The sequence below is a fragment of the Zingiber officinale genome, chromosome 1B, assembly GCF_018446385.1.
Source record: "Zingiber officinale cultivar Zhangliang chromosome 1B, Zo_v1.1, whole genome shotgun sequence".
Taxonomy (NCBI): Eukaryota; Viridiplantae; Streptophyta; class Magnoliopsida; order Zingiberales; family Zingiberaceae; genus Zingiber; species Zingiber officinale.
The window spans coordinates 171,277,509-171,293,815 of record NC_055986.1 but is presented as its reverse complement, the minus strand read 5'-3'; the positions used below and the strand labels follow the sequence as shown (position 1 = coordinate 171,293,815).

Here is a 16,307-nt window from a genome sequence, read left to right as displayed (position 1 = left end):
GCTCAGCCTTTATCCGGTCGAGCGTCCATTGAGCGCTTTATGAGGCTATGTGTCCTTGAGTCCATTCGGTCTTTGCTCAGGCGGGCGTGCACATAAAATCTTATATTCACTCGGCCTTTATCTGGTCAGACGTCTATTGAGCGCTTTATGAGGCTAAATGTTCTTGAGTCCGCCCGATCTTTTCCTCTAGCATGGCCCCTTTGAATATGGCCAGCTGTTTGACTAACCGGGTACATTATTTACTGAGTAAACTACTAGAGTCCTTATGTCCAACTTGCCTTATAGTCAGTCAGCACTTGCCTTATAGTCGGTCAACTTTATCTGAACGTTCTACATCAAAACCACTCGAACAAAGTCCGAGAGTTGGGTGATCCACAGAAGGAACTTCTTGATATAACATGTATCATTTATTAATAAAATTTTTTTCAATATGCTAAATAAATAATAAATAAAATAAATAAATAAATTTAAATTAACAAGCTCAATAATCAATCAAACAAGTTTAAATTGAGAACTCGATAACATCTAAACAAACCAAGCTCAAACCAAACTTGAACCAAACTCAAGCCAAACTTAAATTGAGAACTCGATTACATCTAAATGAATCAAACTCAAGTCAAACTTCAAACAAGCTTAAACTCATAAAAAATAAACCAAACTAAGCTTGAACAATCATTTCAAAAATTTATTTCATTTTAAGCTCGATTACCTTATCAAACTTAAATACCCCAAAACTCAGCTCAGCTTAGCTTGTTTACAACCCTAGGTCTAGCAACGACCGAATTCTGACCACGATCATGCTGAATCGCAACTGGATCGTGGCCGGAATTCAACCGCGCCAAAATCCCACCGAAATTTCAGTCGCTATCATCATGGCCAGATTGCGACCAATTCCAACCGGATTCTAGCAACGAACCAGTCGAGGTATAGAAGCGGCCGGATTCTGCCAACCGAGCAAGCAACCGGCACGGTAGGCAGGCGGCATGGATAAGCAAGAATCAAGAGAAAACACGAGAACAAATTGGATTTATAAAAATAAAATAAAAAAGAAATAATACGCAAGAGGAATGCCGCGTATGAGTGCACAGCATAAGGAATACAAGCTATCAGGATACTCTGTATATATAATTCAAATCTAATAAAACAAGACTCACAAATCATGTTAATAAATGCACATGAATTGCAAATCGTCTTAATAATAGTGATGCCCAACAATGATGGGAATGCAATTTGGTCAAAGTGAGTTGGCTACAAGTTCAAGTGGTGGTATTTGCATTGTATCACATTCCCCTTTACTTTGTCGTCTCGCGTCCTCGAAACCTTTTGGCATATGTGCTAAATACTGTGAATTTTATAGCTATCCGGGGGGGAACAAACGAAGTGTGAATTTTTTTTAGCATTTAAGACTAACATTTGCCGGAAACTAAGCAGGGTGGAAAGGACTCGTTGTCTGGATCATTGTTCAAACTCTAGGCGACAGAACTGCCAAATGCCGAACATGAAAACTGCTTGTGGTATTACATTACCATTCCACCATCAATGGTAAAGACCTGCAACATAATACAGTGAAATGCTCTCAGGAAACATAGCAAAAAGAAGATAAATACAGTTCACACAAGGGAATAACTGCATGAAGTTGAGAGTTCTTTAATAGCAAATTGAAAATGGTCATAAACCAATATTGATAAACACTCGTGAATTCAAAAGCAAGTGCTTGACTATTCTATCGTTACCTGGCCAGTAATATAACTTGATGCAGGATTTAGAGCCAAGAACTCTACCAATCCAGCAACTTCTTCTGGTTGGCCGTATCTCCCTGAATGGTTATTTTAAGTGATAACTTATAATATTGTGAAAATTGGAGATAATAATATTGCCTTGCTTGTTTTCAAGAGGACAATTACATGTCTCAACGAATACCCTACGCATATAAGGTTAAAACAAGAAGTATCGAACTAACCCGTTACACATAATCCCATCTTACTCTAATACCATATAAAGCATGATCCAAAGTATTAGCAGGCTATTGGCAAAGCTGAAGATAATTTGCAGTATAATCATAAAAACTCAGCAACAAAAATAGCTGCAACTGAAAGATAGTCTAGGTAATTGGAAGCTGAGATGATCTAAATCAGATTAGTGGTATACAGTTGGGACAAAATTCAAGCAGAGACTGCAAGAGTTCCAAATAGGAAAGAGGTCAACATGTAATTACTACATATAATTGTATAGCTGGTAGGGTGGTGCCTTAGAACACATCCAACTTTAGTGAATTTTTACAATTGTAGGAAAGCATTATGAGGAATTAGGCTTCATGTAAAGCCAATAATTCACATTTCTAATTTACCTAAGGGAATGGTCCCCAATATTTTCTTCTCAATGTCTTCACCTAATTTAGCAGTCATATCAGATGCGATGAATCCAGGAGCAACAGCATTCACCTAAAAAAAATATCACTAGACAATCAGAACAAAGAGAATTGGAAAATTAAATTGAACCTTTTGCATGATTAAAACATATATTTACATTGATATTCCTGCTTGCATATTCCTTTGCAACACTTTTAGTAAAACCAATAACTCCAGCCTTTGCAGCGCTGTAATTAGCTTGGCCAGCATTCCCCACAAGGCCAACGACAGATGCTATGTTAATAATTCTCCCCTATTAAAAAATAAAGCGATATGAATGGTATATTGGCAATTAATGTTTGATCATAATGAAGCACAAAAGCATAATGGGATGCAGCAAATTGATTGATCAGAGGCTGTAACATTTGCAGCCTTCATAAGATTGTCAAGGTATATATATCACTAAGAGGGAAATTCACTAATAAGCATAAACTGCATAAAAACTAAACCTGTAGAAAGGCAAATTTTAAAGTGTAAATATTTCTGCAATCAAGTCATAGAATTTGATGATAAGAATAGTAGATATTGAAGATACCGCAAAAGAGAGTAACTACACATTAAGCCAAACCACTAGCCAAAATACTTGAACCCAACTTAATTGAAGTTTAGCCATCCACTCCAGTAAGTTCCTTTCATTAGCCCACACCTCACCATGTAGAACCAAACTTGAATCACAATCTCCCTGCCAAAGGCTCAAGGTTAAAATTCCAAATCAAAGTTCATAATCATCTCTAATTGGCTGATGAGCAGCATGTGAAGCTCAATAATAGCACAGACATCCCATAGACAACCCTCTCCAAATAGCTTGCCATACCAAAGATTTAGCTCCATTTTGCTACCAATTCTAATAACTAGTCCAATGAGAGAATTGACTCATTAAGTTATTAGGCAAAAATATTAAAAAGTTAACCATAATTCAGTCATCCTTGAATAAACAACTTGCATGTGTGACTAACTAGGGAATCATGATATATATTGAAATCAGCTTATGCTACTTCGATTGCCAATTAAATCCGCCAAATCCCATGATTTCCCGATATACATCTCAGCCCTAAGTTTATATTGCTAGCAAGAAATTGGAAAACACATCCCAGCCCTAGCTATACCTATATAACAGGAATAAAATATATGATGCAAGACCAGAAAGTTCATTGTTCCAATATCTTCTTGCAATGGAATCATATGCCAATTATCTTATCTAATTTCATGTAATACCACAGGAACTCAGACTTTCTTATTACTATCACAGCACACGTTCAGAACTGAAAAAATAGTGGCAGAGATCTTTTCGGCACAGGGGCATGGTAATCAGTAGTGACCACGGCCAGAAAATAATAATTTGCAAATTATTTAACAAAATAAGCTCAACTAAAAACCAATTAACTCAAGAATTCTTCAGTACAGTTGATTGCACATAGTGGCACCAATAATACATTCATATCTTTCAAAATTTACTGCAACCAATAAAGAATAATCTAGTGATGTGTGCAATTAAATTAAACCAATAAAACTGTCAGTAGATTCCCTCCTGGATAACAAAAGTATCGCATGCTCAACTATTAACTATGTTATAGCAAAATTTAGATGAATATTGTACCTTTTTCTTCTTCAACATTATTTTGGCTGCTGCCTGCAGAGTTGTTTACGTAGAAATGGAGAGTTAACTAATTTATCATGCAAAACTCACAAACATAAATCTTAGCAGACCTGTGTACAAAGGAAAACACCAGTAAGATTAAGGTCAATGACTTCCTGCCATTGAGATGTTTTCATTCGCATCAACAATGTGTCTCGTGTAATTCCTGAAAGCATCAATTAATATTCACCATCAGGAAACAATATATTTAAAAAATACAACCAGGAAGAGTTGAGATTCTAAGGACCTGCATTATTAACTAAAATATCAATTGTTCCCCATGTATTAACTGCCTGGAAGAATCAGATTTACAATATAGTAAGTTCAAGTTAAATGTGAAGACATTAAATGCATAGTGTTTCTAACTAACAGTTTTTATCATAGATTCCACATCAGCTTCCCTAGAAACATCACCACCAAAAGTAATTGCTTGACCACCAGATAACTCAATCTGCAGATATTGGTGAAAAATCAAGATCCGGCATTAGTCTCACTGCTACAAGAATGCCTTACCAAGAGAAACTGTATTGGCAAAAATCATTTCAGCACAACGAGAATCATTCAGTCAAGCATCAATGTATCTATTTGTAAAGGTTAATTTTACGATCACAATTGTTAAAATCAGTAATGGTGGTATCAGGATTTGACGAATGAATTGTTTCTTTGAGTAACAGATTATTAATAACACAAATGATAAATCATAAATAGTTGAATTGATAGAACTAGATAAGTAGCACATAGAATATTATCATAAATTAAAAATCTTAAATAAAATTATAACATTATTAAAGATGTATATCTATTAGATTAATTTATATATGATAAACCATATTTTTGTTAATATATAATTAATAAAATTATATAAGTATATTACAATGAAGGGGAGCCTTGGCGCAATGGTAAAGTTGTTGCCATGTGACCAAAAGGTCACGGGTTCGAATCCTGGAAATAGCCTCTTACAAAAAGTAGGGTAAGGCTGCGAACAATGGATCCTTCTTCAGGGCCCCGCATGGCGGGAGCTTCGTGCACTGGGCTGTCCTTTTTTTATATATATAAGTATATTACAATATTTAATGACATCATATCGATAAATATGAAGTTATTAAATACTGTTAGATTATTAATATAAATTTAATAAAAGTATACTATCAATTAATATCTCTTATTAGGATTTAATTGGGACTTCAATCATATCGAAAGCAGGATTATAGGAAGGAGTTTGAGACTATTGTCAAGTGAGAGATGCATTGAATTCTCTCTAGATCAATAATAAGCAAGACAGAGAGATATATGGATAAGGTGGTTGGCCTAGTTGGTGACTGATTGTAAGCGTTCAAAGAGATTACCTGATCAATCTCACAATAAATTGAGTGATAGTGAAGCTATGTGATTTTGAATTTAAGATATGATAAAGACTCTTTGCTCCCAATTCGCTAGGATTCAAGCAAGAATCAGCAAAAAAGAATGACTAGATCAGCCAAGTTTTTTAAAGTAGCTAATTTAAGCAAATGCCAAGATATTCTATCCATTTTTTTCCTCTGATTTACCAAATTTCAATTAGTTCCATCTATTCAAAGAGATCACTTGACCAATCTCACAATAAATTGAGGTATCATAGTGAGGCTATGTGATTTGGAATCTAAGATATGCTAAAGACTCTTTGCTCCCGTTTCGCTAGCATTCAAGCAACAATCAGCAAAAAAAAAACAGAGGCTAGATCAGCCAAGTTTTTTTAAGTAGCTAATTAAGCAAATGCCAAGATATTCTATCCCTTTTTTTCTCTGATAGACCAAATTTCAATTAGTTCCTTCTATTTCCCAATGGATTCTACTCATTTTAGATAATTTCTTGAAACTCTAGTTTGTTAAACTACCTAACAAATCTATATGAGATTACGGATTCTGAAAAAAGATGAAATCATCCTTTATTTGCATGGATCGAACTCATCGATCCATAATGATAACAGAAAAATTTGACAACCATGTTTATGATGGACAAAATGTGTTTAATAGTCAGGACTTGTATCAATATACTACCTTACCATCTACCCATGGATTTTAGCTCATTTTTAGAGGTAATCTCTTTGAATCTTTAGTATTCAAATGACCTCATAGATTGTAATCTGATGAGCGATTTACCAAAATATATCAGGACAACCTTTACCAAAACTTGGGAAATCCATAGGGGAACCTAATGATTTTTTCTTTTTTAACGACTTGTTTATAACAGACCAAATATGTTTGGATATTTAAATTCTGGTCCTCAATACTGCAATGATGTTTAACAGTCAGACCTTGTACCAATATGCTCCCTATCATCTCTAACATAAAATGTATCTTCTCATGACACTCCAAGCTACACTATAAAATCTTCTTACATTCAGACACTCTTGTTCTTATTACTTACATTGCTAAATTTAAAAAGAAAAATACAACAAAATAAGTTTTCTCAAATTGCAAACACTTTAGAACGCTGATGTAATGCAAAATGATACTACAAAAGATGTCCACCAAGGGGTAAAAACTAATTTGCAAAAAGCATGTGATTGGTCAAATTAAAGAAGCAAAAAGACAATAATAAAGTGTGATGTAGAACTTCCAGAGTCAAATCCCATCAATACAAATTTCTGTTGGAGGACCAAACAAATAAAATATTACACTCACAGATGATAGCCTAAATCAAAAATTATATATATATATATGACAAATAAAGTGAACCTACTTCTTTGGATACTTCTTCAGCTTCCTTGGACGATCTTGCATAATTCACAAGAACCTGACTTCCATAGAGAATAATAATTAACAGAAACCCAAAAATAATATTGTTCATTGGAAATATAGCATTCATGTTAATAACTCTCCAAGATCCACAAGTGGGCCAAATTAAGGAAATTAAAACAGTAATAATCTGTGTTTTGAACAGGGAACTCACACTACAATTTTATTGGAAAAACTATATTTCACTCAGACATCATAGTACCAACTGTAAAAGCTGTTGTGCGCACCAGAACTTGGACACTAACTCAAAATGAGAGACTCCATGTGGAGATGGATTTGAAACCTTTCCGAAATACACTCCAAAAGAAGTAGTTGTCCGAAGAATGTACAATATTTATAACACCTTGATATAAGATTCGATCACTCCATATGGAAGTTAACATAGCAAGTTGCAGAAATTATACACACACACACATACAACCTACTTCCAAGTCACTGCACGTCATGTCAGGTCATTGGCTTGCTGAAGTAAAAAAAATGTGCCAAAAGTATTTTCAAGTGCAATAACAGGTCATAGTCAAACATATGTCGCTGGCTACCTGGATCTTAAATTGACTTGTTTAGTTTTATGTGAGCCCATATCATTTGTATTACCTAGGTCATTTAGGTATCTTTTAATTAAGTACAAATTTTCTTTGGTATCTACTTACCCCTCACACCAGTTCTAATTAATTCGTGTTATATTTCTCATTTTATCACCTATTGGAACTCCACTTATCTACTAACAAATAATAACAATTTTCATTTTTTTTCTCATTTCATGAAACAGCCGACCCCACCTAGTGGGATAAGGCTTTGTTGTTGTGGTCTCATATCATGTAGCATGCTTCTCAACATTGTCATTCTGTATGTTTACAATCCAATACTCTTACAGCATGATGAATCACACAACAACATATTCCTTTTTACCTTAATGCCTTGTTTCCTACAATGCAAGGAAACTGCTAGGGAATGAAAAAAAAATGTAGAGAAAAGAGATTGTGAAATATTTTCTAACTGTTTCCATAGAGGGAAGAAATCATAAATTTTAAAATTTTATTTCTTAAAAACATAACAAAACATAGATCAAAAATAGAATCAAATTCCATTGCACACAAAAGTGAGTTCTATGACTAAATCAGATGAAATTAATATAAGGGAAACTAATTAAAATTTTCCTCTGACGTTTTTCTGCCCTCCTTTTCGCTCCACCAACATAAATGGAGGAAAAACTAGGAATTTTTTTTCTATCACTTCATTTCCTTCTCTAGTAGAAAACAAGCTTTAAGGGTCATGCAATAATCATAATCACACGAGACTGAAAATTTTGATTTAGGTATGTATATTAATGCTAGTTTTCAATTTAAATTATAAAGAATTTCAAGGCCCATGAAACAATCGTTACTAACTAGTAAGATGACAAGACTTGTCATCTTCATTTCATGAATCCTGCAGAATGGCATGCTTGCTCGAGCAATTGCAATCTCAACTTACATTTAAACAAAATACCATGAACACAAATTTCTATTACAAGGCATACATCAAATCAACTGACCTTGCAACCAGCTTTGCCCAGTTTTAAGGCTATTGCTTTTCCTATACCTCTGGATGCTCCAGTAACAATGACAACAGGTGCTTCTAACTTTTGAGCCTTTGCAGTAATGGGTTGTTCAACTGCTGCAACATGAGTTCTTACACCTGCATATCCAATCAGCAAGTGTACAGATCTTTAATGGGCTACTTAAATTTATAAATCATTGACACTAAATTATCAATGGACCGGCCCCATGCTTGGCACAACCTGGGCCAATTTGAGCCTGTGAAAAACCATGCAGTGTCTTCTCAGTTCGGACCAATTCAGGCTGTGCCGAGCACGGCCCAAATTAGGGGTGTCAACGAATCGAGTCTCTTCACGAGCTTTTCGAGTCGGCTCGAAAAATATTTGATTCGTATTCGAAATTATTGAATTCAAGCCAAACTCGAATGTGTTCGATAATTTCTTCGAGCCGAATTCAAATCCATAATATTTTATTCGATTGTTCACGAGCTGAACTCGAACCAAATACTGATTATTTTTATATAATTTTAATTTAAATATGCTCAAATTAAGGTCCGAATAACTTGAACCCTTCGATAATGCTCGAATCAAGGTTCGAATAATTGGAATCGAACTCGAGCTTGAATTTTATTTTGAATCAAAATTATTTGTATTTTCGAACTTCAAATCAAATTCGAATGTCCCTTATATCTTTCAGGCTCAAACTCAAATATCAATATTTTCATACTATTAGGTCTGGTACCATTTTTTTCTTCTAATCTTGATAATTTTAATTGTATTTTACATTAAAAATCCAGGATAAATATTATTAAAAATATAAATTTTATTAAGTATTATTAAAAATATTTTGGATTAATAGCTAGTGTTAGTACTTTAATATGAAAATATTGCGGGCCAAACTCGACCAAGGAGATCTACTACATATGTAGCACACAACCCTAGCTCATGATTGGGCTTGACCCAACACAGCCTGATCCAATAGTCAACACATACATGGCGGACCAAGAAATGAGTCACATGTACTCTTTAACACATATTGCCACCTGCTTGATATCCCAAGCCATTAGGCACCTGGCCAAATTTCTCATGTAGAAAAAAAAAAGTCATTGTAGCATGTGATCTAATTTTTACTTCTTGGGTGACACAGTTGCTAATTTGTCTTATGAATGAAGAATAAAAAAAATTTATTATGTTCATAATCTGAGTCAAAAATAATTAAGATCCATATAGACTATATGACACAACACCAAAATAGAACCATTGAATCACCAAGAACTTAGAGAAGTCACCAAATTGAAGCATCGAACCACTAAGAACTTAGAGAACATTGATGAAGCGGAGGAACTCTCGATTCAATGGATAGAAAAAAAATAACTTTATTCAATTGGTTGACAAACATCTATTAAAGGAGTCATCTCAAGTAATTTGCAAAGTTTTCAGTTAGATTTCTTCCAATACTAGTTCATGATATTTGCTTTGCATAGTTTCTTTTTTTTGGTTTTGCTGAATAACACGAATGAGTTAAATTTGTGAGCCTAAGTTTGGTTGATATCAAGTTCACTATCTTCAAAAGGAGTTAAGTAAATATAAGGTTTTTCTAAAATTGCATTGCTAAGGGGCTCATTTAAAGTAACATTGGAGGGCCTTTTTAAAATTGTAATAAGAGAGTTATTTTATATTGATTATTAGGAGCTTTATTTAACCACAACTCTTTCATCTTAGTTACAAGTTGATGGATTGCAAGTGAACTAAGGTCTTTGGATGCTACCTTCGAGTTTAACCCACTTGAAGAAATTTATTTTGTCTTTACATACTTGTTAGGCCCGTCAATTAAAATTGTAATATATCTTTTCATTAATTCTCTGTTTATTTCATGTCAATGTGTATCTTGTCCTTTGTCTTTTCATTTCATGTTAATGTGTAATTGGTTTTTGTCCTTCTTAGACTAATGGTCTGGACATATCACTAAAAATTTTTAGTGGATCCATTAAAAGTGAATTTACCGAATTGTACACATTCAATAGATGACACATTATGTCTTAAAATAATTTTCAATATCATCCAAGCACTCAAGAAATACATTAAGGTCCATTCTACCAACAAAAATAGGGGCATTTGTCCTAAACTCATTGGGTCACAATAAGTATTATTCTCAAAAAAATAATAGAATAAATCTTCTGTAGATATGACATAATTTGAGTGTCATTAAATTATAAATGTATAAATAATTATTTGGGTGGTTTGTTATAGTTCTCATGAAATTAAGCTTATTGTTAACATTAATATAGTTTGGTTGATATCACTCTCTTAAAATCCACTCTCTTATGTATTAGTGTTAAGTTGGGCAATTCTTATTGATATGTCAATCTAAGTATCGACAACTAATGATAATTATAAAATAAAAGGAATATGATAAATTAAATGCAATGCAAAAGAACATTAAAAAAAATTATTATACTTATAGTAGTATATATATTTTCAAATGGATGATGACTACACTACATAGAAAACAATGTGATAGTATTTTGTCTCTTCTAAATAATATATGAGCGTGAAATAATTGTGAAAACACCAATTAAATGTAGGTGATTTAAAATTACCAACTAAATAAAAAAGTAATTTTCAAAGAGGAAATGTGATTATACTTAGATGAGATCATTCATTGACATTGAAGTAGCCACAAGTTTTTAATTAGACCAATGGATGAACATACTTAATACTATAATTTTACATGATGCTTGCAAGAGGGTGTTACAAGAGGGTGTTAAGGTTAACAATGAAGACAAAGCTTGAAGTGGAGGTCGGGGGTGTATAGTACACCAATAAATTTTTTTACAACTTTCTCTTACTGCTTTTCCTCGTTTTTTTTCTATTTTCCTTTTTATTTGGCTATTGTTGCCACAGTAACTTTTTAAAAAACAGAATAGATGATTAAAATGTAAAACTGAAAATTTTCTAGACTAAAATGTAAAAGACTATAAATAGGGTTTATATGATTTGATTTGACAAGCCTGCGACATTGCATGAGGTGCAACTGAGGGGACCATGCAGGGGACTTAGCATGTTGGTTGGCGATGTTGGTCAGCAATGGGCAAGGGCCCAACGGCACCAAAAGGAAGTTGAATGTCGTTGGTGTTGGTGTTGTCGGGAGTTTGCGGCTGATTGGTACGGATTGAGATGACGATGTGAGTTTGAAGGAATTGTCAAGAAGCATGTGCCAACAACCTGCATCACTTTTTCATGCAACACTTTCAAAGTAGATTGTCAAGAAGCTACTTTCATGCATATTTTTTAAAAACCTTTATCATGATCTCCTTATGTCATGAAAATAACCTATATGAAACTAAAGTAGATTGTCTATTCAATTAATAGTTTCAGAAGCATGAACACACTGCTACTGCTACTGCTCCATGCCATGCTAAATCATCCAAATCAATTTTTAACCTGTTTTCCTCTATCTATTCCTATTAATCACATGCAATACAACAAAGTGTCGTATGCTTGTCAACAAAGAAACTTTGTGGATAAATAGTGAGGATAGAGTATTAAGTGCTCTGTGATTTGAGTTTCCGTTCATAGGTTAACGACTAAATTTACAACTATTGAACCCCTGCAATATACAATTAGGTGTAGTCGAGTCAATCAAAGGCAAATATTTGCAGCCAACCATAATCAGAACTACCAAAAGTACTACCATCTTTAACATTCAAAGCATATTCATCTCCTACAATAATGTAACAAAGGTATTCTATGCCTTTAAATTTTTAAGATGATGAAACAAATATCAAACTGCTGAATAATGTGTTTGATCTGAATTTTACAAAAGTTGGCATCAATGATGTGAAACTCACAAGATGCGTGTGCATAAATGTACATTCAAAGTTACCTCTTAACATAAGAAGAATTCAAAATCCAAAGACATAACTGAACTCTATTTTTTTCTGTTATAATGCAAACTACCAACATGTCCATATTGAACTGGAAGATTGGAATGCCCTAGGGTCCTTGATAATCTGAAATTTCAAATAACATCTGAAAATGAAATTGGCTAGATAAGATAATTACAAAAATAAATAAACTTCAGTGAGCATGTTTACCTGAAACATCGAAAGTGTCACCTCCCAAATCAAATCCCAGAATAGTTTCATTATTTTTCTTTTCAAACCCATATGCCAATGATGCGGCTGTTGGCTCATTAATGATACGAAGGACTTCTGAACCAGCAATACGGCCAGCATCCTTTGTAGCTGTCCTTTGAGAATCGCTGAAGTAAGCAGGAACAGTTACCACCGCTTTCATAACTTTATCATTCAAAAACTTGGAAGCATCATCCACAAGCTTTCTCAAAACCTGAAGAACGAAAAAAAATAAAAATAAAAAGTTGTTAACAATCAAGGCAAAAATAATGCAACCAAGTCAAAGCTTAGCAATCAGAACTGTGACAACATAAGTTATAGAATTTAACTTAACCATAAATATTTGCAACAAAGGTCCAACAATTCGACGAGTCGGGATCTTTAAAATGCTACCCATCATTACAGTTTTTATATTATTGTTTTTATAGTAAAATGATTCTAAATCATATTGTCTTATTAGCTAGCGAGGGAAATACCACAGTTTAATCTCTAGCTACTAAACAATTAGGGAAGGGAAACAAGTTGCGGCCACTGTTATGTCAGTGGACTGAAACTCAAGCCAGCAAACTTCTCGTAAAGAAACTTTAAACTAAATAGCTCACACGACATACTACTAAACGAAATAGACAAAGCAGGACAAAAAAAATTACCTGAGCTGAGATCTCTTCAGCAGCAAACTGTTTCCCGATGGCAGGGCAATTGAGCTTGACATTTCCATTCTCGTCTCTCAGAACCCGATAAGAGACTTGCTTCAACTCCTCGACCACTTCTAACATCTTCCGTCCGATGAACCGCTTCACCGAAAAGAATGTATTCTCAGGGTTGACCACGGCCTGCCGCTTGGCAATTTGCCCGACCAACCGATCGCCGTTCTTCGTGTAGGCCACCACCGAGGGCGTGGTTCGCTGTCCCTTGGTCACGATCGTCAGCATCCCTCCTTTCATGGCAGCAACGGCGGAGTTAGTGCTGCCGATATCGATCCCGACAACCTTCTCGCACGCCACCCGCAAGGGCCTATAACCGGAGTCATGGCTCCGGCGCCCAAAAACAATCCGAGCGCCACTAGGTCGGCAGAGGCCGAAGAAGAGGGAATTGGAAGCGGCAAAGCAAGAGGACGGCAACTTAAGAGAAGGGAAGGCTCCAGAAGAGCCGAGGACATGGATTTGCGCCGACGAGGCCGCCATGGACGATCGAATAAGCCTACGAATCAAGAAGACGCAAACCCTAATCCAAGGCTAGCGGGCCGGTGGTAGCGCAGCGGCGCAGGGAGACCTCAAGTGTGAGTGCGAGTGGGTGAAAGAGAAAGGATAAGACAACGGCTTTATGCGGGGCGTCGAATCGTGGAAGATTCTGGAATTCGAAGACGAGTCGAGTGGACGGTGGATGAAGAGAAATAACAGAATCCATCAGCGAAGATAAACTGGCTGAACCGAGGAAGAAAGACACATGGCCGGTGGTGATAGGCGACGTGCTTTTTTAACTCTTCAGTCGACGGAGATTTTTTTTTTTCGTAGTCTAAGAGCGATATTAATAATGAGTTTGGTCCGTCGATGAGGTCTTGGTCCAATGGTTAAGGCGCAGGCCCTGAGATTTTTTCTTGGCAGTTTTGCTAATTTATTTAGGTAGATTTAATTAGTTTCTTTGTTCGAGATAAGTGTGGCTCGTCGAAGGTACGGACAGTTCGCATCGCTGGTGCGGATAGATATATCATATTTAATTAAATTCTGAGTTTATGTTGTATTTGTATCCTAAATGAGTTTAGTCCAAGTCCACCATACTCTGTTGACAATCAAAATAAACTTTATTTGATTAACAATCATAACAAATATTTTCTACTTGTTTATTCAAAATACCCCTCTCAAAGCAAAGAAACCAATAATTATTATTTTTATAAACTCTGCTGTAATTTAAAAAATAATTCAAATCTAATAAAACAAGACTCACAAGTCAGGTTAATAAATGCACTTGAATGCCAATGAGACCTTGACCTATTGGTTAAGACGGAGGCTCTGAGATCAATAGTCTCAGGTTCAAGCTTTTTATATGCAGGTAGATTTCCAGATTTATTTCGATCGATGTTGCAGGTTTCTGCGTAGTCTCTTTGCTCGAGATAAGAGTGTTTCGGATCAAGGCTCAAGTCTCGTCGACAGTGCGGGCAATTCTCGTCTTCTGGTGGGATAAATGGTGTTAGTGACGATTTTCAGTCGATCGGCCTATGGCACTCCTTAGCCTCTAATCGAACGGCCATAACATATTGTTCGGCTATGTGCCCGCTTCTTCGTAATTGATCGTTGTGCTAACACCTTTCTTATGTCGTTCAGCCATATGTCCTCTTCCTTGCGCCGATCGACACGGCGAGTATCCATACTTTGTCCTTTCCTTGTGCTTCCTTGGATGAACACAATCTGGGCACACGTCATCCATATTTTTGGAAGACCGTACAAATCCAAGCTCATTATGGCTGAGCGTGCATCCATGTCTCTTAATTGCCTTTATTAAATGTCATCCCGTAGTCAAGCGCCACGTGTCTCACGTGTTGCCGCCGCACGCTCGACGTCACATGCGGATATCCGTTGGTGATGTGACATTTGACGTTTCGAATTCAATGGACAAATCTTTTCCTAGGTTTTCGTGACCATAGATTGAACGGCTCCGGTTGACCGGGCCCGAGGTTTATAAACCCGTGCACATCGCCTTTTTCCTTTGCGCATTTCCGTCTTCAAGCTCTCCGGTGACACTTCTCGTCTGTTTCTCGACAATACTCCTCTATTGTTCCTCCGGTGACATTCCAGTAAGCTCTTTCCCCTCAATCGCGTCTTTTTGCTGCCTTTCTATTTTTTCGATGGCGAGTTCTTAACAGCCTCCCGTCGCCGTCCCTGGACTTTGGTATACCTCTACTGAGTCCAGGTTTGACGCCAGCGATACTGAGAGCTTAACGGCCGCCTACGAATTTCCTCCAATTTATGAAATTCTTCTTCCTACTTCCTCCGATCGGCCACACTATCCGTCGCCCGACTACCTTTGTTTCTTTAGGGATTAGTTTACTGTCGGTCTACGATTTCTGATCCACCCTTTCTTTTCTGTCGTATGTAAATACTTTCGAATTTCTCTCCATCAACTAGTGTTGAACTCCTTTCAGCTGCTGTGCAGGATAGTCGTTCTGTTCCGCCTACACGGTATTTCTCTTACTCCCGGCTCTTTCACTATTTTTACTATCTCATATTGTCCCAGCCGAGAACTTTTCTTTTCCAAACCCGACTGGGCTTAGTTTTTTCGATAAAATGCCCACTTCAAATAAGTATTGGCGCGAGCATTTCTTTTTCGTATGCCTTCTCGAGCGGCTTGACTTCTCGACCGGCTGGCATCTTGAAGTGGTGAGCCAACTCCCCACTCAAGAACTACAAGGTGTTGGTGCTGGAAGAATCCGACGATCGAACTTAAGTTTTGGTAATGGCAAATGGTTCAAAGTTAAGGTTATTTGTGATCTAACAAGTTTGAATGAGATTGCAGGAAAGTCCTAAGTATACTTAGGTAAAAAGTCCTAGCTGCGGTTAGGCAGGTGGAAAATCCTAGGGGGGTGGTAACCCTAGGCGGAAAGTCTTGGCGAGTCGAGAGCTTCGGGCAAAATCCTAGAGTCGGGGACTATAGGTTGAAATCTTGGCGTCGCGAACCGGGTGGAAGTCTGGACGGGTCGTGGAGCGGACATCCAGCATGAAGACCGGAAGCCTCAGGCACTGAGCAAAAGTCCAGTCAATCTAGAGGACCGGTCTGACAACAGGTAAACTCTCTTGAGTGGAGTAGGTGAGGACGCGT

General features: G+C 36.3%; 1 protein-coding gene across 5 annotated transcripts; it reads right to left on the bottom strand.

Annotated features, from left to right (window-relative positions):
- Window positions 1-1,077: 1,077 nt before the first annotated feature.
- LOC121992357 (3-oxoacyl-[acyl-carrier-protein] reductase, chloroplastic-like) lies at window positions 1,078-13,880 on the bottom strand. Of its 5 annotated transcripts, XR_006114858.1 has the most exons (13): window positions 13,145-13,878; window positions 12,456-12,708; window positions 8,356-8,498; window positions 6,766-6,819; window positions 4,415-4,495; window positions 4,292-4,337; window positions 4,116-4,210; window positions 4,006-4,038; window positions 2,527-2,661; window positions 2,348-2,441; window positions 1,734-1,816; window positions 1,412-1,550; window positions 1,078-1,320 (listed from the first exon to the last, which is right to left on the bottom strand). XR_006114858.1 is itself a non-coding variant. In XM_042546676.1 (12 exons), exons 1-12 carry the CDS (start codon window positions 13,676-13,678, stop codon window positions 1,518-1,520), a joined length of 1,584 nt encoding a protein of 527 aa, XP_042402610.1. In that variant the 5' UTR covers window positions 13,679-13,878; the 3' UTR covers window positions 1,078-1,517. The 5 variants fall into 5 exon arrangements, 3 of the variants coding, with proteins under 3 accessions (XP_042402610.1, XP_042402620.1, XP_042402629.1); XR_006114869.1 differs by lacking the exon at window positions 1,734-1,816 and having other exon boundaries at window positions 13,145-13,877; XM_042546676.1 differs by having other exon boundaries at window positions 1,078-1,550.
- Between the last annotated feature and the right edge of the window lie 2,427 nt (window positions 13,881-16,307).